General features: G+C 45.0%; 9 protein-coding genes across 11 annotated transcripts; 4 read left to right on the forward strand and 5 right to left on the reverse strand.

Moving 5' to 3' along the window:
- Nucleotides 1–374: 374 nt before the first annotated feature.
- On the forward strand, nucleotides 375–2,269 carry LOC108144832 (phosphatidylinositol N-acetylglucosaminyltransferase subunit A). Its single transcript, XM_017269969.2, has 4 exons — nucleotides 375–611; nucleotides 689–934; nucleotides 990–1,227; nucleotides 1,285–2,269. The coding sequence occupies exons 1-4, from the start codon at nucleotides 510–512 to the stop codon at nucleotides 2,133–2,135; spliced, it is 1,437 nt and encodes a 478-aa protein (XP_017125458.1). The 5' UTR covers nucleotides 375–509; the 3' UTR covers nucleotides 2,136–2,269.
- On the forward strand, nucleotides 2,267–3,471 carry LOC108144833 (band 7 protein AGAP004871). 2 transcript variants are annotated; one of them, XM_017269970.1, is made up of 3 exons: nucleotides 2,267–2,375; nucleotides 2,431–2,947; nucleotides 3,005–3,471. In XM_017269970.1, exons 1-3 carry the CDS (start codon nucleotides 2,288–2,290, stop codon nucleotides 3,267–3,269), a joined length of 870 nt encoding a protein of 289 aa, XP_017125459.1. In that variant the 5' UTR covers nucleotides 2,267–2,287; the 3' UTR covers nucleotides 3,270–3,471. The 2 variants fall into 2 exon arrangements, with proteins under 2 accessions (XP_017125459.1, XP_041563487.1); XM_041707553.1 differs by having other exon boundaries at nucleotides 2,431–2,892; nucleotides 3,005–3,140.
- A 652-nt stretch (nucleotides 3,472–4,123) lies between these two features.
- Nucleotides 4,124–7,018, forward strand: LOC108144711 (hyccin). Its single transcript, XM_017269804.2, has 3 exons — nucleotides 4,124–4,294; nucleotides 4,367–5,068; nucleotides 5,126–7,018. The coding sequence occupies exons 2-3, from the start codon at nucleotides 4,395–4,397 to the stop codon at nucleotides 6,114–6,116; spliced, it is 1,665 nt and encodes a 554-aa protein (XP_017125293.1). The 5' UTR covers nucleotides 4,124–4,294; nucleotides 4,367–4,394; the 3' UTR covers nucleotides 6,117–7,018.
- Nucleotides 6,961–8,243, reverse strand: LOC108144713 (tRNA N(3)-methylcytidine methyltransferase METTL6). The gene is made up of 2 exons (XM_017269806.2): nucleotides 7,929–8,243; nucleotides 6,961–7,866 (listed from the first exon to the last, which is right to left on the reverse strand). The coding sequence occupies exons 1-2, from the start codon at nucleotides 7,929–7,931 to the stop codon at nucleotides 7,021–7,023; spliced, it is 849 nt and encodes a 282-aa protein (XP_017125295.1). The 5' UTR covers nucleotides 7,932–8,243; the 3' UTR covers nucleotides 6,961–7,020.
- Nucleotides 8,244–8,417: 174 nt separating this feature from the next.
- On the reverse strand, nucleotides 8,418–13,355 carry LOC108144523. 2 transcript variants are annotated; one of them, XM_017269472.2, is made up of 6 exons: nucleotides 13,080–13,355; nucleotides 11,084–11,366; nucleotides 9,622–10,299; nucleotides 9,189–9,266; nucleotides 8,885–9,119; nucleotides 8,418–8,780 (listed from the first exon to the last, which is right to left on the reverse strand). In XM_017269472.2, exons 2-6 carry the CDS (start codon nucleotides 11,262–11,264, stop codon nucleotides 8,627–8,629), a joined length of 1,326 nt encoding a protein of 441 aa, XP_017124961.1. In that variant the 5' UTR covers nucleotides 11,265–11,366; nucleotides 13,080–13,355; the 3' UTR covers nucleotides 8,418–8,626. The 2 variants fall into 2 exon arrangements, with proteins under 2 accessions (XP_017124961.1, XP_017124960.1); XM_017269471.2 differs by having other exon boundaries at nucleotides 8,885–9,140.
- Nucleotides 13,356–13,659: 304 nt separating this feature from the next.
- LOC108144524 (ataxin-10) lies at nucleotides 13,660–15,378 on the reverse strand. The gene is made up of 3 exons (XM_017269473.2): nucleotides 15,303–15,378; nucleotides 14,168–15,248; nucleotides 13,660–14,112 (listed from the first exon to the last, which is right to left on the reverse strand). The coding sequence occupies exons 1-3, from the start codon at nucleotides 15,312–15,314 to the stop codon at nucleotides 13,949–13,951; spliced, it is 1,257 nt and encodes a 418-aa protein (XP_017124962.1). The 5' UTR covers nucleotides 15,315–15,378; the 3' UTR covers nucleotides 13,660–13,948.
- A 47-nt stretch (nucleotides 15,379–15,425) lies between these two features.
- LOC108144525 lies at nucleotides 15,426–17,246 on the forward strand. Its single transcript, XM_017269474.2, has 3 exons — nucleotides 15,426–16,555; nucleotides 16,612–16,748; nucleotides 16,811–17,246. The coding sequence occupies exons 1-3, from the start codon at nucleotides 15,521–15,523 to the stop codon at nucleotides 16,869–16,871; spliced, it is 1,233 nt and encodes a 410-aa protein (XP_017124963.1). The 5' UTR covers nucleotides 15,426–15,520; the 3' UTR covers nucleotides 16,872–17,246.
- LOC108144526 (SH3 domain-containing protein Dlish) lies at nucleotides 17,013–19,194 on the reverse strand. The gene is made up of 3 exons (XM_017269475.2): nucleotides 18,734–19,194; nucleotides 18,305–18,428; nucleotides 17,013–18,244 (listed from the first exon to the last, which is right to left on the reverse strand). The coding sequence occupies exons 1-3, from the start codon at nucleotides 18,777–18,779 to the stop codon at nucleotides 17,347–17,349; spliced, it is 1,068 nt and encodes a 355-aa protein (XP_017124964.1). The 5' UTR covers nucleotides 18,780–19,194; the 3' UTR covers nucleotides 17,013–17,346.
- Nucleotides 18,838–19,905, reverse strand: LOC108144527. The gene is made up of 2 exons (XM_041707730.1): nucleotides 19,891–19,905; nucleotides 18,838–19,838 (listed from the first exon to the last, which is right to left on the reverse strand). Exon 2 carries the CDS (start codon nucleotides 19,758–19,760, stop codon nucleotides 19,233–19,235), a length of 528 nt encoding a protein of 175 aa, XP_041563664.1. The 5' UTR covers nucleotides 19,761–19,838; nucleotides 19,891–19,905; the 3' UTR covers nucleotides 18,838–19,232.
- Nucleotides 19,906–21,754: the final 1,849 nt, after the last annotated feature.

Here is a 21,754-nt window from a genome sequence, read left to right on the forward strand (position 1 = left end):
AGGAGCTTGGTAGTTTTTAGAATGGACGAGGATCCAAATATAATTCCTCCAGCTATGAATGAAATAGTAATAATGTATTACTAAATAATTAGGTTATTTATTATATTAAGGGAAATAAATACTCAGGAAAGATAAATTTATTCCAAGTATTATGCCTCCAGCTAAGAAAGTTTTTAAGTGGATCAATGGAAATACGTACATTAAAAAAGTATTAGGTTTAAAAGTGAATTAATGAAAATATGTAAAATTTATTAAGCTTCCTAGGAAAACAAATAATATCAAGAACATTACGTTTATTCCACATTTATTTATCTCTTGAGATATTTGATTTTTATTAAAGTACCAGTCCTTTTTCCGCCACTTTCCAACACTGCGCCATCGACCGCTCTTTGGCATTGCGCCACACTGTCGATTTTCGTTGTGCCGATTTTGTTTAAGTTTTTGCATTTATTTGTTTTATGTGGAATGTCAGCTCACTGGAAGTCCCAAAAGACCCAGAAGAGTGAAAGATGCGCATCTGCATGGTGTCGGACTTCTTCTACCCGAGCATCGGAGGGGTGGAGGAACACGTCTACAACCTCTCGCAAATGCTGCTCAGCCTGGGTCACAAGGTGATTATTGCCAATTTCCGCATTTGCCAAGGAAGATAACGACTATTTAAACTACTTATTCGTATCTCCCCCACTAGATTGTGGTGCTGACCCACGCCTACGGGAACTGCAGTGGCGTTCGCTATGTGACAGGTGGCCTGAAGGTCTACTATCTGCCCATCAAGGTGTGCTACAACCAGTGCATTCTGCCCACTGCCGTCTGCAATGTGCCCATGTTGCGGGCGGTTCTCCTCCGGGAGCGCGTGGACGTGGTCCATGGTCACTCCGCGTTCAGTGCTCTGGCCCACGAGGCACTGATGGTGGGCTCCCTGCTGGGTTTAAAGGTGGGTTTGCTCAACCCTCCCCCAAAAGATAGCTAATCAATTCCCCTTCTTCCAGACTGTCTTCACCGATCACAGCCTGTTTGGCTTTGCGGACCTGTCCGCCGCCCTGACCAACAATCTGCTGGAGGTCAATCTGGGCATGGTTAACCACGCCATCTGTGTGTCCCACATTGGCAAGGAGAACACGGTCTTGCGCGCTCGAGTGGCCAAACATCGAGTTTCCGTCATTCCCAATGCTGTGGACACTGCCTTATTTACGCCTGATCCTGGTCAGCGTCCCAGCAATGACACAAGTGAGCATTCCCTTCCCTTGAATAGCTCCCCACACTAACTGAGTTCTGTTTTCCCAGTTAACATTGTGGTGGCTTCGCGTCTGGTCTACCGAAAAGGCATAGATCTGCTGGCCGGCATTATTCCCCGCTTCAAGAAAATTCCAAATGTGAACTTCATCATTGTCGGCGATGGTCCCAAGCGGGATCTGCTGGAGGAGATTCGCGAAAAGACCAACATGCAGGACAGAGTGGAAATGGTGGGTGCTGTGGAGCACGCCAAGGTACGCGATGTCCTGGTGCGTGGCCACATCTTCGTGAATACCTCACTGACTGAGGCCTACTGCATGGCCATCGTTGAGGCTGCTTCCTGTGGCCTGCAAGTGGTGTCCACCTGTGTGGGCGGAATTCCAGAGGTGCTGCCAAAGAGCTTGATACTGCTGGCGGAGCCAGACATAGATGCCATACACGCTGCCATTTTGGTGGCCATCGAGCGACATCAAAAGAGCTCCTTTAAGGTTAGCCCTCCTCTTGCCAATGGACACTTGCCGTCGGAGAACGGCAATGGAAAAGGAAAACGGCGACGTCGCAAGAAAGTGGATGCTTTTCCGCAATTGCCATCATCCTCGGCTCCTCCCGCGGATCAGTGTATCCATCACACAGAACCAGTGATGTGTCCCTACAAATGTAACGAGCTGGTGGAGACGCTGTACAACTGGGAGGACGTGGCCCTCCGCACTGTGAAGGTATACGATCGGATACTCCAGGAGCGCTCCTTCACCACCAGTGAGCTGGTGTTTGCTGTGTGGCAGCACGGATCCTGGTTCCTCGTCTTCTTCGTAGTGGCCCACTTTATGATGCGCCTGCTGGAGCTTTGGCGACCTCGAAGACGTGTGGAGCTGGCCCAGGATATGCAACATCCGCTCAGCTAGCGAAGACCAAACGGATTCCATTCTTCCATCTACTAGCCAATTTTCATGAGTACACATTAGATGACAGAACTCTATTCGAGAGTTTATTTATTGTCCATAGTCGTAGTCGAATACACTGTCACCATAAACAACAACCTGCTAAATCTACTGTAATGACTGATCCTGCGGTATTGGCCCAGAGCTCCTCGGTAAACATATTCCACGATGAATCGATCTTGCCGCAGCGTAATGTGAAAACAAGTGAGCGTTCCGCAATGCCAACTACGTAATTCCCAAAGACCCTGTTTACAAACAGGTGAAAATGTACCCCCGTCGTGTGCGGAGAAAACATTTTATGTGCTTTCGATCATTCTGATAGTCCTGACGTTGCCGTGGTCCCTTATCTGCTGCATCAGGGTCATGTCGGAGTACGAGCGGGCGGTGGTGCTGCGACTGGGTCGGCTGCGTACCAAACTGCCCAGGGGACCGGGCGTCATTTTCCTGGTGCCCTGCATCGATGACATCGTTGTCGTGGATATACGCACCAGGTCGTTTGACTTGGATAGACAGGCGATCCTAACTCGCGACTCGGTGACCATCAGCATTGATGGAGTTGTGTACTACAGCATTAAAAGCCCATTGGATGCGATGCTGCAGGTTTACGATCCGGAGGAGGCCACCGAGAAGCTGGCCATGACTACGCTGCGCACCGTGGCCGGCACCCACAAGCTAATGGATCTGCTTTCCTCCAAGGAGTACCTGTCCAACCAGATCGAAGGTATACTGTACAACTCCACAGAGCCTTGGGGAGTGCGTGTGGAGAGGGTGGAGATGTATGTAAACTTTTGCTTTTACTTCAACTATTAATCCCCCATCTGTATGTTCGCTAGAAAGGAGATCTTCATGCCGGATCAACTGAAGCGTGCGTTGGCCGTGGAGCAGGAGGCGATGCGGGAGGCAAAGGCCAAGGTGGCCGCCGCCCAAGGAGAGCGGGATGCGGTCAAGGCATTGAAGGAGGCCGCCGACATCATGGAGACCAACCCAATTGCTTTACAGCTGCGCTACCTACAAACGCTGAACTCCATTTGCAACGATAACACCAGATCCTACGTCTTCCCATTCCCCGTGGACATTGTAAGGAATCTAATGAAGTGATTGGACGTGATTTTTGTGCAATTGTGCTATTCCATAAATACTCTCCGAACTACATATGTTGGTCTCAATAGGATCGTTCAATTATATGTGTATAAGCTCATGAGAGTTTGTAGTTAATACTTAAATATAATTGCTCAATTTAATAATTGCAATTACAATTATTACAAGAATAGATTAAATGACAAAGCAATTTATTCCCAAACATGCTTTAATTTTCATATATAAATTAAAATCAAGCCAAGCAAAATTACTTTATTCCCAATATACAGAATATAAGGAGTAAACTTAAATAAAGGCAACTTTTAATGCATTTTAAAGTTAGGGTAACATAGTAGATATTATTTTTAAATCTAAATTAAGGTCAAGACAAGCATAATTACTTTAATGGTAGTAAACAAAATAAAATTAAATAAATTATTCAATGCTTACTTATATTAAAGCTAAGAACTAATAAAAAGTCATATTTATTTGGGGTTTTCTTATTTAGCTCAATATTATTAGATTTCCTATTATTTGTATACATTTCCTTTTTTTCTGACAAAACTTGTATTTAGCTTATATTTTGAAGTTAAATTGTAATTTTTTAGAAACTAGGGGATTATTTAAGAGTTTTCTTTCATGGGATTGGATAAATCCTGGATGGGGCTTAGGTTGTGAAGGGATGTGTGTGTGTTACACAATTAGTGCACAGAGTAACGTTGTTTCTTGGATTTTAAAATTACATATACAAGTTTTGAAAAATTTTTCATAATAAAACCGCCGTTAGGATATACCACAAGTAAACGTAAATAAATTTAATACCAGAACAAGCGTATACGGTCTTGAAGAAACGGAAAGTCTGGCCACATTGTGATGCAGCCCTGTCATATTTGGGGAAAAAAATTAAGAGGAGCAGCAGCGGAGACGGGCGATAAATTAATTAGCCACTGCTACCACATAACCCAGGGTACGGAAACCTGACGCTACCTTCCAAGCACACCATAGGCACCATAGCACCTAGGATCCCAACTTACAGCCAGGTCAAGGTGAGCAGACGGCCACCTGAAGGTCCAGCATTGAAGGCTTGGCTGATTGGATTGCACATCCACATTCCACAGATTCTGTGACCACTTCGGAGCAGCGACGATGGCGGAACTGGTCAGGGATTGGCTGGCGGATTACCAGCGGACGCGGGGCCAACCCGCCGAGGCGGAGGCCTTTGTGGTTGAGCACGAAACGGACCCCGAAATCGCCGAGGCCATTTTCACCATCTTCAACGAGCGACAGCGCAATGAATCCATGGTGCACGACATCTGCCAGCAACTACTGGCCTTCTACCGCTCGCCGGAGCTGACCCTCCACAAGTTCCCGCTGCAGTTCATCCCGGTGCTCGTGTACACATACTTGCACTCGGTGGCCGGCGGCGATAAGAAGGCCGCCCGCGGCGTGGAGACGCTACTCATCTGCATTTACAACGGCGAGGTGTCCACCGATGACGGCGGACAGCGGGTGGTGGCCTTCCGCATGCCCATCCTGGCGCAGACCTCCGTCTACCACGAGGTCAAGAACCTGCCCATGACCGATCTGCGTCGCTGGGAGGAAAACTGCAACCGGGAGGTCAAGTGGGGGCCGCACCAGCGCATCGAGTCGATCCATGCCCAGAATCGCATGCGCATCCTTACGGCGCTGCTGTTCTGCTACAACCAGCAGGTCAGCCAGACGCAGAAGTCCTCGCTGCTCCACTTGTGTCGCGTCACGTCGCAGCTGGTAAATCAGGGATTCACCACAAAGTCAGGTCACGGGCATCGCATGAGTTACGGGTGAGTTGATCATCAGATCATCAGTTAAACGTTCTAATTTATTTGTTTTTAAAACAGTTCCGATCCTGCGACGGGAGCTACCTTTCCCAAGCCCTCCTCACCGCGCATTCCATTGTCCGCCTCCTTCCTGATCGAACTGGTGCATGCCATTTACTTTGCCATGTTCAATGGCTATGGCACGATAGCTATACAAACGCTGGACGACATCCACAACCGGGCCATTTACGAGATGTACACGGAACTGATCCTGGTGACCAGTGCGGTGCGCAACTCGCTGCACGCCAATCCTTCCGGGCAGCCCAACGACGGACCCATGGGTCTGAGTGTAGCCTTGACGCCGTCCACCAACACGGTGACCACGTCGGTGTCCAAGTCCATGATTACGAACGCCTCCTTCCGCACGAAAAAGCTGCCCGACGACATACCCATCCAGGTGCAGGACCTCACCATGCCGCAGGCGCCTCAACAGCTGGCCAGCGTGACCGAGGAGACGGAGCCGGGCTCCAAGGAGTCGCCCTCGACGAAGGAGAGTTCCGGCACGCGCACCTCCATCATGCGGCCCAGCATGGAGGGCATCAAGGCGCAGGCCCACAAGGCCCTAATTGCGGGCTTCAAGAAGTCCAAAGACAAGGAGAAGGAGAAAGAGAAGGACAAGGAGCCGCCGAAGCCACCGCAGCGCAAGTTCGACAAGCACACGCAGCGCAACTCGCTGCTACAGCTGCAGGCGGAGACTGGTTCCAGCCCCAGCTCCCAGCTGGCCAATTCCAATGCGGATCCAGTGTCGCAACCCACCGGCGAAGTGCTGCCCCTGCAGACGCTCTCGCTGATCAACGAGAACGGCAGCAACAGCTTCAGCGTGGACAGCGACCTCAACGACGGCATGAATGCGAATGCCAACACATCCCTGCCGCCGCTGAGCAGCACCACCAATTCGGTGACCAGCAGCGACCTGCTCACCAAGAGCTTCGACTCGAGCATCGAACTGGCGCCGCTGGGACACAGCAGCAGCAATGGCGGCAAGCTGGCCGAGCACAGCCTGGCGGAGTAGTGCAATCGATCGTCTCGTTCCAAAGGCGATTAGCCAAATCGTAAAGTATCAAGTATATATATATATATTTAAAACCTTAACTGGGGTGGGTGGAGTTTATACGAAAATGAGCAAGTGTAAGGGCACTCACTATCTTTGGATAATTCTTGGCTACTTTCATTAGAGTTTTCAATTTTTTTTTAATATAAAGAGAAAAACTCGTTTTTGGGATATGTGCAATATTTACCTTGCATTTTAGCCTGTCCCCAAAGCATATTTACTCAGAGTGATCCAAAGATAAACTGCCAGCTTCATGACCTAAAAATCCACCCACCCTGCTCTATATATATCCGCCACCTATACCGCTGTGTATTAGCCGAACAAAACCGTGGCGCGAGGGAAGATCGAGATTAGAATTTATGGATTAAGGATCGTTTGAATTTGTTGAATTTGATGGGTTTTCTTAGTTGTTCGAGTGTATTATCGTATTCCAAATCCAATTGTTGGTTATATATATATATATATATTAAGTGTTGCTAGGAAGTCACACGAATTATTATATACAAATTGTATACACGCGGAGCCCTCGGTAGACATCGTTTGCAAATGCCTCAGTCAGAGGGAGATTATGTGTTCCATTTTCGGGGAACAGAACGTACACATCCCGGTGCATTTCACTTGTTTTTAGGTATGATCAGCATGATGACGCTCTCACACATTCGATATCTACTCGACATTCAGCCAGAGTTGCTGAGTTGGGTCCACAGGCAATTTCAATTGAGTTTTACAGGAAACCTCTTAGTTCTGTCACTTATTAGCATATACATGTGTAAACTAATATTACATACAAATATTTATTGAACGTTGACTTGAACCATGTTATTGATTTAAAATAAATACAACAACTAAATACGTAACACGCAGGTCAGAGGTTCTTCTTTCTGAACTTTCCCTGCAGGAAGATGCGTGGCACATCCACGCCCTCCTTGAGATTGAGAGTTCTCCTGTGAACATAGGCATTGGTGATTATCTCGAAGTTGTTCTCCTGGAAGAGCTGGGATACTTCTTCTTGGGCAAAGAAGTAGCTGCGGGTGCCATCCTGTCGCACATAAAGATTTTCCGCAATCTTGTTGCCCGGCTTGAAGCGCAACTGGGCCATGTCATACAGTCCATAATCCCGGAACAGCACAAGTCCACCTGGTTTGAGTAGCCTGCACAGGTTCTGTACCACATCCCTGAACTTTTGCGGATGGATGGCGGAGAGCACAAAGATCAGGGTGCAGACATCCAGGCTGCCGGAAGGAATGTGCTCATGCACCTGTTGCGTGGTGATGTCGCACTGAAAGGCTGTTATCCGACTGGAATCGTATAGAGGATTGGAGCGCACAAATTCCACGGCTCGGGGTGAAAAGTCGCAGGCGTAGAAATGGAATCTCCTAGAGTCCTCCTCGTTGGTTTGCTCCTCCATTAGCGGGAATACCAAATTGCCGACTCCGCATCCCACTTCGAAGAGGGTGCGTTTGTCGCCTCCAGTGGCCTCCTGGTCCTCCAGCAGCTCTTGGAATTCCCGCGTGGTCCAGTGGCGGTCCTTGAAGAAACGAGTCTCATTGCGCTTGTAAAATATATCCCAGTTCCTCTGGGCATCAATTTCCAATTTGTTGGCCTTGAATTCGGGCACAAAACCACGTTTGTTTTGCTCCTCCAGCTTTTGTTTATCCGCTGCTGAGAGCTCCTTTGTATGGGTGGTGAAGACATCCGGTTCCAGAGGTTCCTGAAGCACTTAACTAGTTAAGTAAAGCCCTTTAAAGTTCAAAAACTAATTTTTTTAATTACCATTTTTGTTTATACTTTAAATATTTTAAAGATTTTTGAGGGTTAATTGCACTGCGTCCAATGAGAATTCTGGGGTTGTTGAAATGTCAGCTGCCAATGTTGTTAAGTTTTTATTATAAATAATTTAAAATTGTTTAATTTTAATTATCGATTTTGTCCAAGAAACTTATTTTTTATTGATAAATGCTTGCTGTTTGATTTCCAATGGGGTTTTAGGTTCTTAAATACGGTCACACTAGTAAAGATGGTCGTAGACCGAAAAATTTTCAAAGGGGATCAAATACATATATTTAATTGGGAATACATTTTTTTTTTTTTTTAATATTTAATGGTAAGCCCTTTAATGGTTTGTCAAATTTGCAAATTTATAGTCATGGGGAAATAATAACTAAGTTTCCTCTTGAAGCATACACCCATGTCAGAGCCATGCTACAATCGAAAAAGTAATCGATTGCATTCCAACTGTTATCTGAATTTAAAAATAATCAGTTACTTTTGACTGAAAACAATTCCTTTATTGCCTTGAGATTCTTATAGTTATAAAGCGAACATTTTAAATACAGCCATTATAAAAACAACAAATAACAAAAGTGAAGTGAAAAGCAACGACGGCGAGTGTGCCGGTTGCTTTGGTCTTTGGTCGCAGTAGGATATTCCATTCCATTGAAAGGAAACCTCGTCTTCGTGGCCCGATGTTACTATCTGCCCATGATGGTGGGCTCGTCCGCCATCGCTACCTCGTCATTGGGCGCCTTGGCGCCCTTCTTCTTGCCAGAGTACCACAGGAACATAACACCGCACAAAATATTGTCCACGAAGGTGAACCAGGCCAAGTAGACGCCATATCCATATCTAAAAGGAGAATAAATCATTTACAGAAAGTAAATAAATTCTTGCAGAGGATAAAGTGGTGGTCGGGTGATGGAAGTTGGCTTCCCTTCCTGTTTTCAACTCACGTTAGTTCAGCCCCGTCCGGATATGCGTAGAACAGATGCTCCTTGGTGTAGTCAATCGAGGAGAAGAGCACCTGGAGCACCACCAGCGCCGTGGAGGCGGCCACCAGGTGGATGCCACCCGCCAGCCGCTTGAACATGTAGCGCGGATTCATGAACGTGTAGAAGGAGAACACGGCTCCCAGGCTCATCACGAAGAGTGTTATGCAGGCAAAGGACGCCTGCGTCCGGATGTAGTCTGAAAGGGAGTACCAGGCCACTGCCAATTAGGAGCCGTCGCCTCCGAAGAGAAAGTGGGAGTACCTACCCAATAGTTCGTCATCGAAACCAGGCTCATTTCGCAGGGCGTTGGAGTTGGGAAACATGTCAATGTACTTGCAGCGCTCTAAAAAAAAATACTTTTTAAATCAAGTCAACAAATATATGTTTAATTCTTAAATATGTAGCTAAAGTTATACATATAAATTGTATATCATTCTATACTTTAAATTAAATAAAACGTATACGTATTGTGTACATGATTGAAGTATTTAAAAGTGCTGAACGGCATTTTAAAGTGAAGTAATAATATATGTACATATGTACAAGCTTTTATGACTGCTCATTTTTAAAATTCTAAATTTGAAACTGTTACCAGAAGATTATAACAAAACACCTTTATAAAAAGATTTAAATGTTTCACAAAATCAACAATTAAAAAAAAATTAGAAGTTCTCTGCAATTTATGACTCCCCACTTACGGTTCGGGATGTAACTGTAGAAGGCGGCCTGTCCCTTCTTGGGCGGTAGTGGTGGCACCAGGATGAGGATCACCCGCTCATCGTTCAGCACGTAGGCGGGAATGCCAATGTCCCGGATGTAGGTGCCCAGCAGACGCACCACCAGCGGGTAATCCGTCCAGTTGCTGAAAATGGCCAGTTGGGCCACCTCGGGGATCACGTAGTACGACCAGGTGTTGTTGTACTTAACCCGCTGCAGAGCCGAACCGAAGGTTTTTCTCGCAATGATGCCTTTCACGTCCAGCGGATCGATGGGTATGGGCTTGATGGCCGTGGCGTTGATCTGCCGCTGGTTGTCCTCCGTGCTCATGACTAGGCTGCGGAAGGCATTGCGCAGTGTCTGGAACTCCTCCTCCTCACCGCGTGCCCAGTGGGCAAACATGTGACGACGCGCGGATTCCGTGAAGTTCTCCGCCGTATCCACCAGCTGCTCCTGGGCGAACTCCTTGATGAAGTCCCTGTGCGAGAGATTCCGCTTGGCCTCGTTGATGTTCGTCTGCGAGGTGTACGACATGGAGCTGAAGTTGCGCACCACCTGGGCATTGCTCATGGCATTCGGCACGATGGTATTCCGGCAGTGACGCCACAGTCCCGAGTGCGAGGACATGAAGAAGCGCCGCGACTCCGGGATGAAAATGCCTTCGAAGGAGGAGAAAAAAGGTTTCATTTTAGTTTATAACTTTTTAGCTTAACACATAAGTCTGATTAGTATAATATTGATAATGTTGTTTTTGAATTTACCCATTCAATCCATTTAAATTACTAATTTCTTCTAGGACACATAAATATACCTCCTTTAAAAAAAAAGCTGTGTGGATACAAATTTACATATTCATTTTGTGTGGATATTTCCCTAATTTTGTAGATCCGTTACTGTCAACAAAAACTTAAAAAAAAAAAAAACAAAGTTTTAAATTAAAGGTGTATGTATAAGTTTTAACAGTTTCATGTATATGTGGTATATATATTTTGGCTGCATTTAAATAACAAATACTGTCACAAAAAGATTATTAAAAACATATCTTTATGTTTCTAAAATCATGACAAAACCTAATGTTTGTACATTTTGGTGAAATATTACGTATACGTAAAGTATACAAGAATGAAATACTTAATAGTGCTGAACGGAATTGTAAATTGCAGTAAGGTAAGCTTAAGGTTATAAATATGTCACTGTCACCAAAATATTATAAAATAAGCTGTTTATGAATTTTAAAAGAATGCCAAAACATGAAAGCTGTATAGGATACTATAGTTTCCGGTAATATATTGCGTATACGTAATGTATACATGACTGAAATACTAAACAGTGCTGAACGGCATTTAAAATTGCAATAAAAATTATATATATAAGCTTTTATGGTTTTTCGGACATTCAAAATATAAATCAAAAGCGAAATTGAACTATCGAAATAGTTCTTACCTTTTCCGCCTGATATGATGATCCAGTGATCGGTCGAGATGGCCACTATCCATATCAGCAAGGACACCACCATGAGCAGACTGCATCCGAGCAGGACGCGCCGCTGGAACATATAGGCTTCCATCAGGGGACGGCGGGCCTCATCCCGGCCGATGGTCGACGTGGACACGTTGCGCTCCATTGTGGCGCAGTTTCGCGATCCGGCACACACTCCACTGCCCTCCTAGGGCTCTCTGGTCGTTGGCAAGGTGCAATCCACACGCACATGGAACAACGCGCGTTCCTGGGGGAGGAAGTGGATGTGGAAGTTAACCCATTTATAGTATTATCGTTCCCCAGGCAAATGAAGTCATGCGGACATATCGCACACATGTGGGACATTTGCTGGGCGCCGTTTTCATCATTCGGCAGGTGTTTCGCTGGGCCTACACACCAACACACCCCTTGCCATCACAACCCAGACCTCTCTAATTTAAACAATATTTTATTTTTATACTAGACAAACTGCGGCAGCCAAAACAATACTAGTGAGGATTTTTAAGTCGACGATAAAAGATATTTTAAGGGAAAGAAAATAAAAAATAAAAATAGAGACTGCAAAGAATTTATATATTTATAAAAATATAAATTGCTTTTTTTTAAATTTATTTATTTGTTTTTCATTAAATATGTTTAGATTAAAATTTTCACATTTTTAAAACACAATATATTTTGATATTATTCTTAATTTTAAAGCAGATGATTAAAATATATTTTTTTTCAAGAAAGTAGACTATTATTTCGACCTAAACTGTTTGTTTGCCTCACGCAAATCCGTTAAAACGTGCCCATTAATTATGTTGTTTTGGAGAATCCGTTTTATTTTATTTATGCTTATTTGCATGTTGCCACGACGACCAGAAATTCCCATTCGAAAACGGTTTTTCGTCTTGTGGATTGTGACAGAAATTAAGCAAATTAGTGGACACATTCAGGCGAGAAAAATAAATGACAAAATGCGAATTCCTTTTCAAAATTATTTCGGCTCTTTGCGGAATATTTGCGAGAATATTAGGTGCGCCTCTTCCGAGTGGGTGTTCGAAATAGGTGGGTGGTGGGCATTGCGTGCACAAGTGCCATATACATAGTTAGTACTGCCTGCCATGTGGATGCCGTCCAAATTTATGTTATTTTCGCTTCTCCGTCTTTGCGTTTGCGAGACAATAATTGGGCTACCGAAAAGTGTCATCTTGAATCTTTATTTTTCGATAGGGGAAAACCCAAAGAAAGCAGGGAGATGTTCCCCCTCAAAGGCGCCAGATTCTTTTATCTCCACTTCCGCGATCTATTCCGGGAACAGATCTTGCAGTTGCAGTTGCAGCTGCATTTGCATTTGCATCATCGGGAGTTGGGGGAGTTGCTGGTGCACTTGCGTCATGAAGTGCGTCATTAGACGTTCCACTTTCCTTTCGAAAGCGTTTTTTTTCAACATTTTCTCCTCGTTTTTTAGTCTCTTTTTAGCCACGCACAAATTACAGCAAACTGTTTGTATTATTTTTAGATTTTTAACAGATTCCTGACTGACAAAGCTGAAGAAGCATTAATTGTCGCTTTTTGGGCGCGATTATATTGACACTTTTGACAAGCCAAAATTTCATATATTTTTTGTCGAAAAAACCACAAAACAAAATAAATCTCGAAACGTTCACCCGCCTATTTATTTATTTGTTTTGTGTTTCAGCCTTTGTTTTACTTGCTGTGTCGGCCATTGTATTTTGGTATGTGGCCGTATTATTCAGCCCGTCGAAGAAGCGAATTTTGAGAAATGTGTATTTAATTAATGCCCCGCATAAATAATGCCAATGCCAGCAGATTTGGATCAGCATCAGAGTCAGAATCAGCATCAGAATCATCATCAAAATCAGAATCAGCCCACCTCATAAACTGTCAGGCAGTGTTAACGTCTGTCAGGTATCCTGATTAATCGTTATATAAGAGCTATACGCTCGGTGTTTACCATTAAAGCTGCAGCGATGCAACACGGAGATCTCTGGCTGGTTTGGCCTGACCGCAAGCTGATTGTTTACGAATTTCACGTTTTTATGAGCTGCCCGGCTGGCTCGTCTAAAATAAAACTTTGTTAATTTACCAAACTAAAGACCGAAACGCAACAAAATTCGGAATAAAAGAGCACGGTCTTGGGGTCTGCGGATCCCGGGTAGAATATGATCGCGGCGGCACGGTTCCGTCTGCTGCTGGCCAGGGCAGAGCACAGACTGACTGGCTACTAGCCACCAGTGGTTGTCGGTGTCGTTCGCCTTCGCCTTCGCTTTTCTTTTGGGGAGCGCGGCGAGCTAAAACAAAGGCAGCCATTGTTAGCCAGCATAAACATAAAATCGTTCTACATACGCCGCTGGGAGCGAAGGAATCGAATGGGGAACGGGGGTTTTCGGCAGGGTGGAGCTGCCACCTGCAGCAAGTCTACGAAGGAATTACTCGAGCAGACGTCATCGTTGCTTAATTGCGCCATAAACATGAACTCTACTCCACCGCCGATGCTTCTTCGCGGCAGTGTGCGCACAAATTTAGAATTTAGATGGATTTAGGCATCTCTTTTTTAATGGTACACAGAGCATGGTACATGGGCAGCTATTTTTATATCTTCGCTAGCCACGCTAGCCACGTTCCACCGCGCTCTCTCTGCCATTAAGCGTTTGACATCGCGTTTATGAATGCCGTTGGCTATCTGTTGGCAAAGCATTAGCGCATCGTAAAGCCCGAAAAAAGGGGCAACGACTGGGCGGCGGATGACGTGGTGCGAAGAACATCTAGCCACTTGTTGACCAGCCAGTGGTCGTGCCTCGTTTGCGGGTAGATGTATGCTGTTTATTGGCTGGGTGAGATGCGCAGTGCTCCCATGTCCAGGTTGAGTTCGGTGAGGATGTCGTTGGGCGCCGAGCCCTGCATGGTTAGGCCAGCAATCACCTGTTGCGCCTCCGGGCAGTTGATGCAGGCATTCCGAATGGCCAGGATGCTCCACTCACGCATTACTAAGGGAAGAGGTGCATAAGTGATGGGTTTCAAATTATAGAAGCGAAATCTTACATGGATTTCGGGCATCCATGTTGGTGCATTCGAGTAGAGTGGGCAGTAGTTGTGTGTCCAGGCAGTAACCTTTGTTTGCTTTATTATCGTACAGCAGATTGGCCGAGCAGCGCACCAAGAGCGTCTTCAGTTCGTAGGAGACCTTCTTCTCATATTCTGCATCAATGCCTGAAGTTAGGGCCACCTCCTCCAGTCTGGTCATGGGCTTGTCGAGGCCGCCTCCATCCGGTTCCTTGCCCGCCGACACCACGCATCTCAGGAGGCTGCTAACGTTGATGAAAAGCGACTGATCCGTGGCGTAGACATTGGCATACTTCTCGGAGCCACTGGCGCTGGCAATGATGCGCAGTAGAGTGTGAACTTCGCGCGGATGGAGCTCATGTTTTAGACTAAGAGTTTCCCGTAAAAGACAATCGGATTTCAAGCGGAACTCCTTGGCAAAGTGTTGTAGCAGGAAGAGGGTCACCTCGCCATTGGGGCTATTTTCCCTTAGATAGTGGGCCACATAGTCCAGGAAGGCAACCCGATCTTCAGTCTCCAGTTTCTGGTAACTAACCACGCAGGCACGACCGTTCTGCACAATGAAGTGCTCCAGAAAGAAGTGCAGATACTCAAAGTTGTAGGTACACTGGGCTTCGTTTAAAGATCGCCAAAGCCTGAGGCAAGTTTGGAGCGCCACCAGGTCGGGAATGAGGCTCCGACCACTGAGAAATATGTTGTACATGATCATCAGGAGCACATTATTGGAGCTGCCCAAAGGAGAGGCATAGGCTTGTTCGCAGATCTTCAAACCATGTTGATTCCAGGTGAGGGTTTGGGTTACCTCATTATTAACCACACTATTTGCCAGCACCTGAAGTGATAGATTGTGTATGATCCGATGCTCTGTGCGCATCGAAGGATTAAAAGCCACCGCATCTAGAAAACTCGAGAACTGCACATTTCTGGCCAATGCCTCCTGATTTTCACTGCCTCTCGTGAGCAAAAGACGTAGGTTTTTAAGTAAGCCGGTGATTTCCTCTTCATTTTCTTTAACACTCAGACTCACGAGCTTCTGTATAAGCTCGCTGGTTTCGTTGTTCTACGGAAAATAGGATAATGTAAAACATATCCAAAAAATAACAATAATATTTACCACATGCTCCATTTCCGATAGGCACCCAGCTGTTTGCCGCCATGTGTTATCGATTGGCAGCGCTATCAATGCAGTCCTAACCAACACTACCACAATTAGGTCAGAATTTCTCTTCCGCAAATGCGGCCACACTAGAAAAGAAAAACAACAAAAGAGCTATTTCTTTATGGTAATTTAAAAAGTCATGTAGCAAACAAAAAGATCAGCGAAACAAAGCAATGTCACTGCGTGCTTTAAGGAAAAGAGATAACGGCAGTGGCTACGGCAATACCAATAACAACAACCATTTAGCACCTGTAAGAACTTCGCCAGCAAATCTCTTCAAGAAAGCCAGCACAGCAACAACGTCACCCAAGAAGTCTCTGCTCAAGAGTGGAAACTCCAAAGCCACCAGCGGATTGAAGCTGTTCCAGCAAAAGAAGCTGCTCGGTCGCAAGTGCCACTCGAATCCCGACCTGCGACAAGGGAGGAAATACCAAAACAACAACAACAACAGCCTGTTGCGCAGCAAATCGGAGGGGGATGTCAGTGTAGTCCTGGCCAGCAACTCGGGTGCTCCGTTGACAGTGGCCAACGCCAAATCAGAGGTGTGTCTGCAGCGAATCAGCTCGCATAGCTACGAACAACCGCCTGTAAACAGAAGTGAAATGCTTGGTGGTGCTCGTTCCCATCGGGATCTGACCCAATCTTCCTATGGCCACCAGACTGGAGGACATGCATCTGTGGACTTGGAACCACCCAGCACTAGAGCTCCGCGTCGCATGAGCGAGTGCAGCCTGGGCTACAGCCAAACCAGCTCCCGCCACACCGGCTCCAACTCTATGTTCGCCAGCCAGATGACCCTCTCCTCGGGATCGGCGGTGGTTCCTCCCGTGGATCCCAATGCCGTGCTCCGAGTGCCCATCATTGGCTACGAGGTGATGGAGGAACGAGCACGCTTCACAGTCTACAAGCTACGCGTCGAGAATCCGGAGACCAACGACTGCTGGCTGGTGATGCGACGATATACCGACTTTGTGCGGCTGAATGGCAAGCTGAAGCAAAGTTTTCCCAATCTCACGCTTATGCTGCCGCGCAAAAAGCTCTTCGGGGACAACTTCAATGCCGTCTTTCTGGACAATCGAGTGCAGGGCCTGCAGATCTTTGTCAACTCGGTAATGGCCAAAGAGGAGCTGCGCAAGTGCAAGCTGGTGAGGGAGTTTTTTTGCCTAGACGAGCCGCCCTCGTACTCCGAGTCCATGGAGGAGTGTCGGGTAATACAAATTTCTAATAATATTTATATCCATCATATTTATAATATTTCTTTCAGGCCATTTTCGAGGCCCAGGAGGAGACGATCGTTCATCTGAAGCTGCAGATACAAAACAAAAACGATCTCATTCTCAGTTTGCAACAGAAGCTGCGCGAGGAGATGAACGAAAAGGAGCAGCTCAGGGAGGCTATGAAGTGGGTTGAATATATCTTTTTAAAGATCTTTAATTTATTACTATAACTAATTTTTCTAACAGAAACTTGGACCTCAATTGCTCGCACTGCTCTTCGGCCAATGACAGTCTGGGACTTAAGTAGACCCTCGTCGAATCCAGTTGGAATCCTAAAAAAAATCCAAGTTGGATGTGCCTGTGCGTACTACATTATGCTGAGCATAACCCTACGCACTTGCACCGCTCGTGGAACGCATCCATATCCAATCCAATAATCCAAACCAAGTGCATATCGAGGGGCTCGACGCCCCGTCAGTGCTTTAGTATTCATATATAGACCTAGATGCTAGCAAGTGCTGCCCAAGCTGGTTCTGAATGGAATACAATAGTAAATATTTTTGATATTCGCTTATGGGCAAACTACAGTTAAGGATGAATTAATTAGATTAAGTGTATACAAAGTGTTATGCAAGCTCACATACAAAATAAATCTAAGGCACAATTTATTATCCAATCAAAATCATATGTGATATGATGGTATTGTATGGATAGATGACTTAAAAACAATATTCGTAAGTGTAAAGTAAAACCTATAATAATAATGTAAGTGAATCAAAATTTCAGAGACTTGTCATGGCAGGCGGTCTGGCGTAGGCTTTCGGAATAAATCCGTATTTGCGGGTTTTGGGTGCATAAGCCCAAAGCCAGCCGTCAACAGTCTGATTGGTCAGATCGGCGTAAATCCAGTCTCCTCGCCGAACGGAAAGGTATAGATCATCTGGAGCCTGCGCTTTGTAATCGTACAGCATCACCAGCTCCGTGCCATGGTAGCGCAGATCATCCGTACCCAATCCCAGTTGCTGCTGCTGTTGCTGTTGGCTCTGCTGACCTGGCTGGCCCTGCTGCAGAATGGTCTCCATGGCATTCAGAGTGGCTTTCTGCTGCTGCAAAACTCGCACGCTGTCTGCCGGATAAATAAAGCTGGCCGGCACGAATCCCTCCTGGCCATCGCTGCGCATGATCCAAAACCAATCAGGATCCTCGCGATTCAGCACGGTCACAAATTCGCCCCGTTCCACGGACAAATCATTCTCATCACGGGCTATAAAGGTGTACAAAACGATGCAACGTCCGGAGGGTTCTTTGACGAAGGGTGTGCACTCTGGTTCCACCAGCAGAATGTTCTCCATACTCTTGGCTGAACCGGGATTTAAAGTTTCATCGCAGAGCACATCCAGTTTGTTTTCCGCGCCCAGGAGTGGCAGATTCTCGTCGATTGGCTGCTCAGGACACTGATCCCTTGGCAGTTTCTTTTTGACAGCCAAATCCGCCAACTGGGTGTTGCAGGGAGCACAATAAGAGAAGGGTATGAAACCCTCCTGTCGCGAGTCCTGGCCAATCACATAGACCCAGTCGTTTTCCCTGTACAGGATGTTGACCAGCTGGCCCCGCTTCACCTCCAGTTCATCATCAACGCAGGGAGTGAAGTCATGCAGCACAACCATTTTGGAGTCGGGACTGGATAATAATATAATTAAATAAAGACACATTTTAGGGGAAATCTTGATATAATTATACCTTAGCCCGTGTTCCTTTTCGATGCCCACCCGCACCAGAGTTTCAATGCTGGAGGAACCTGTTATACGGCCCATGCCTAGTCCTCCCACAACTGGCAAATCCCTTTCAATGCTGGCATTTGTGGCTGAAATAAAGGTGAATAATTAATAATAATTTAATTTATAAACATTTTTTTTAGTGTACATTTTTTTAAGAATCTTGAAAGCAATTAAACAAAAATATGCAATATAACATACATTTAATAAAAACATTATACTGGCTCTAAAAGATTTTTGGATAAGAGTTTTTAATTATTATTAAATTAAAACAAAAGCATTTGAACCAAAATCACCTTTTCCCACGGACTTTCTCTCAGTGCACCTAAGCAACAAGTTCGTGATCAAAGTCTTTCGTTTTCTATGCTGCTTCTTCCGCATTAGAGTAACTTACCTTTCTTTTTGTCGCGCCGCATGCGCACGGGGCAAAGGAAAGCCATCTCTTTTCCTCTTGCCTCTTTTCAGCTAGACTCCCTTAAACCGAGGAAAACAGTTAAGTTACGGCAAATTGTTTAATTTCTTTATTGTTTGTGTCCGATCTTAATGTTCTTCTTCTTCGCGATCTTCTCTTCTGCTAGAGATGGTAAACAAGCGATATTTATTTCTCTCGATCAACCGCTAATCGATTATCGATTAATGAGGCGCCAAAATTAAAAACCTAGTTGCGTATTTTGGGTACGTGCTGGCGCTGCTCTCTCAAGCATGCAAATATGTTTTAAAGCGTTAACTGCTTTTGTATCCAGCCTTCGATTTGGGTGCACTGAACCCGGGCTGCCGTTCACCTTCATAATACGTGTATTGGACTCCATGGTTGGAGCATAAAAAAATGGGTGATTGAACTGAGTTACTTGATTAATCCTCTTTGAAGGTTACTCTTCTGGTGGAACTATCAACTACCAACTATCACCGCAGTCGTCATATGCGGCTTGATCCTCATAATATCTATAAGTCCGGCGATGTGGGAGGGCATAATCCAAGGCACGAGTGACCGACACGGCTTTGTAGGTGCACAGCAAGGACACCAAAAGCTTTCCAAAGTAGCAGAAATCGTGGCGCATAAACATAAAGACCTTGGGATGACGTTCCAGCAGGTCCATGGCCATCCGAGTATCAAGTGCCGCATCCCGCAGCTTATCCGCCAGGGTGTGAAACTGCTGCCACACGAGCACCACGAGGATCTGAGTGCAGAAATAGAAACCCACCAGTTCCAGCAGCAGGCGCCAGAGCTCCTGCAGCGGTGGCATGATCACCACCCTCAGATGGTGCAGCAGAAACACCGTCGACAGGACAAACAGTGCAGCCGAAAGATCAGGGACGTACTGCATGGGCAGGGCATTGCAGCCGGCCATGAAGAGACCCACGCATCCAACGCAACCCACCGCCAGCTCCGTGATCTCGTACATTCCCCTCACAACCACCATATCGTCTAATTTCGAAAGAATACTTCGGTATCAGGATCTTGGTTCCCAGCGGACCAACGATGAGTTGATTTGAGTTGACTATGGGAACTTAGGATTTGTTTCAAAGGCTTATAAAAGTGTGAATTGCTACCTTATCCAGCTTGTCAATGCTATGACTTCAAAGCCCGCTCTGCCTGATACAGATAAAGTTATTTAAATATTGAAAGTTATATAATATGATCTGTGATAGAGAAAGGCAAGTTAAGCAGAAACCTTAACAAAAGAGATGTGCTTTTACGTAATCCAATTAAACAAATAGTTTTAGAAAAACCCATAAATAAAACCACCTTTTAAATGCTATAAATTCAACGCCAACTCAGCTTGAAACAGATAAAGTTATTTAGTTCTCAAACATAATTTAATCAATTCAGTCATCAGTTTTCAAATTAATTTAAGAAAAACCTATTCAAACCAAAACCTCAAAATTGGTAAAGATATATATATATATATATATATATATATATATATATATATCTATATATATATTTGATTTGACTTTGGAGCCAGTTCATGATAATTAACAACAAATTAATGTATCAAAATATTGTTTTATTCATACACTTAATGGAATTTTAAAAATTTAAAATTAGTTAAATGCTTAGGATTATTTAAATTCAATTCCCCTCATCCCTTACTTAACCATTTATAGTTCGCGTCACTTGCATTCTTTGACAGCGTTGAAAAAAGTGGGGGCAATGCACTATTTTGGTGCCAAGGATAAAACTTTCGCATGCAATTTTCGATTATAATTCAGCGAACGAAATCCGATGGAAAGGGGTGGAAAAGAGGTGGAAAAGGGGTGGAAAAGGGGTGGGAAGTGAGAGGCAGCCAGAGGATGGGCTCAGAGAGAGAAAGTGTGCAAACTGACCTACACTTCGGCACATCTCACATACCCCAAACTAAATTGCGCATTTAAGATCTCGAACATTATCCCTCTCACAGCAGCAGGTGCCACACCCCCCAAGGCGCCCCCACAACTTGACTTTTGACTACTACGCAGTTGATTTCACATCCGCATCACACATCACACATTTCCATCCCAAAAACCTCCATCCCATCTAGAAACCCATCCCCATGTCCTATCCCAAGTTTTTCCAGAGAGAGCTGTCTGCCTTGTGAGTTAATCGATAGAGAGGATTCTGCGCAGAATTCGAATCTTCCGGTGCCATTCACAAAAAGGGGCGGACAGTGGGCGGGGCAGGAGGTGGTGTGAGGGGTGGGTGAATCAAGTGGGTGGATGGTTGGCCCACCCGCCCATCATGGCTGTTGTGTCTGCGGGTAATTGTTGCTCGGACCTCTGATGGCCAAAAAATGAGACTAGACAGCGGGCCAAATTAAGGGGAATGAGGTAGAAAATGGGGTGTAGTAGCATCGCCCAGCAGGAAAAAGTAGCTCACTGGTTTTGTGGGTCAGCTATTTTCGGTTGTCACGCATATTTTAATAACGTATATCCCCGGAAGCCCACATAAATTTATCTGCAACAGTCGCCCCTGCATAAATTAAAGCAGCAAATGACCTTGAAAAAAGCGCACCCCTTGCAACAAAAGTGATGAAATACAAACACCATAACCTTGATGATTGATTTCATGAGTATGTGTAAATGCTACTTTAAGATTCTAAAGAGCAAATCATTCATGTATGCATAATAATATTTTTAATCAAAATTAATATTTTAAATAAACCGCATTTATAAAATTATAGTTTCAAAATCACTTCTCAAAAAAAATACCCTTAAAACTTGAGATACCTCAATAAACTAAGTGGTCTATTACTTTAATTTCTACATTTTAATATTAGACTCAAAATAAATGACTTTCCCACCAAGTAATTATGATATCATATTGGGAAAATACGAAATTAAATTAAATAGCCAAATAAATTTCATGCCTATTAAATAATCGAAACATTTACTTTTTGAATGAATCTACTCTATGTAAGAACATTATTAAAATCGT

Source organism: Drosophila elegans, unplaced genomic scaffold, assembly GCF_018152505.1.
Source record: "Drosophila elegans isolate 14027-0461.03 unplaced genomic scaffold, ASM1815250v1 contig_183, whole genome shotgun sequence".
Lineage (NCBI taxonomy): Eukaryota > Metazoa > Arthropoda > Insecta > Diptera > Drosophilidae > Drosophila > Drosophila elegans.

What these genes read in the sequence shown, in the direction of transcription:
- LOC108144832 (XM_017269969.2), top strand. Translation starts at nt 510, where the DNA reads ATGCGCATCTGCATGGTGTCGGACTTCTTCTACCCGAGCATCGGAGGG. An exon ending in GCTCCCTGCTGGGTTTAAAG is followed by an intron (nt 935 to 989) that starts GTGGGTTTGCTC and finishes CCCTTCTTCCAG; the next exon opens with ACTGTCTTCACCGATCACAG. An exon ending in GCGTCCCAGCAATGACACAA is followed by an intron (nt 1,228 to 1,284) that starts GTGAGCATTCCC and finishes CTGTTTTCCCAG; the next exon opens with TTAACATTGTGGTGGCTTCG.
- LOC108144833 (XM_017269970.1), top strand. Translation starts at nt 2,288, where the DNA reads ATGACTGATCCTGCGGTATTGGCCCAGAGCTCCTCGGTAAACATATTC. An exon ending in GCAGCGTAATGTGAAAACAA is followed by an intron (nt 2,376 to 2,430) that starts GTGAGCGTTCCG and finishes GTTTACAAACAG; the next exon opens with GTGAAAATGTACCCCCGTCG. An exon ending in CGTGTGGAGAGGGTGGAGAT is followed by an intron (nt 2,948 to 3,004) that starts GTATGTAAACTT and finishes TATGTTCGCTAG; the next exon opens with AAAGGAGATCTTCATGCCGG.
- LOC108144711 (XM_017269804.2), top strand. Translation starts at nt 4,395, where the DNA reads ATGGCGGAACTGGTCAGGGATTGGCTGGCGGATTACCAGCGGACGCGG. An exon ending in GGGCATCGCATGAGTTACGG is followed by an intron (nt 5,069 to 5,125) that starts GTGAGTTGATCA and finishes TTTTTAAAACAG; the next exon opens with TTCCGATCCTGCGACGGGAG.
- LOC108144523 (XM_017269471.2), bottom strand. Translation starts at nt 11,264, where the DNA reads ATGGAGCGCAACGTGTCCACGTCGACCATCGGCCGGGATGAGGCCCGC. An exon ending in CTACAGTTACATCCCGAACC is followed by an intron (nt 9,267 to 9,621) that starts GTAAGTGGGGAG and finishes ATTTTTTTTTAG; the next exon opens with AGCGCTGCAAGTACATTGAC. An exon ending in CCGGACGGGGCTGAACTAAC is followed by an intron (nt 8,781 to 8,884) that starts GTGAGTTGAAAA and finishes TTCTCCTTTTAG; the next exon opens with ATATGGATATGGCGTCTACT.
- LOC108144524 (XM_017269473.2), bottom strand. An exon ending in CATGGATGCCCGAAATCCAT is followed by an intron (nt 14,113 to 14,167) that starts GTAAGATTTCGC and finishes CTCTTCCCTTAG; the next exon opens with TAATGCGTGAGTGGAGCATC.
- LOC108144525 (XM_017269474.2), top strand. Translation starts at nt 15,521, where the DNA reads ATGTCACTGCGTGCTTTAAGGAAAAGAGATAACGGCAGTGGCTACGGC. An exon ending in AGTCCATGGAGGAGTGTCGG is followed by an intron (nt 16,556 to 16,611) that starts GTAATACAAATT and finishes TATTTCTTTCAG; the next exon opens with GCCATTTTCGAGGCCCAGGA. An exon ending in CAGCTCAGGGAGGCTATGAA is followed by an intron (nt 16,749 to 16,810) that starts GTGGGTTGAATA and finishes TTTTTCTAACAG; the next exon opens with AAACTTGGACCTCAATTGCT.
- LOC108144526 (XM_017269475.2), bottom strand. Translation starts at nt 18,779, where the DNA reads ATGGCTTTCCTTTGCCCCGTGCGCATGCGGCGCGACAAAAAGAAAG. An exon ending in GCGGCGCGACAAAAAGAAAG is followed by an intron (nt 18,429 to 18,733) that starts GTAAGTTACTCT and finishes CCTTTATTTCAG; the next exon opens with CCACAAATGCCAGCATTGAA. An exon ending in GAAAAGGAACACGGGCTAAG is followed by an intron (nt 18,245 to 18,304) that starts GTATAATTATAT and finishes ATTATTATCCAG; the next exon opens with TCCCGACTCCAAAATGGTTG.
- LOC108144527 (XM_041707730.1), bottom strand. Translation starts at nt 19,760, where the DNA reads ATGGTGGTTGTGAGGGGAATGTACGAGATCACGGAGCTGGCGGTGGGT.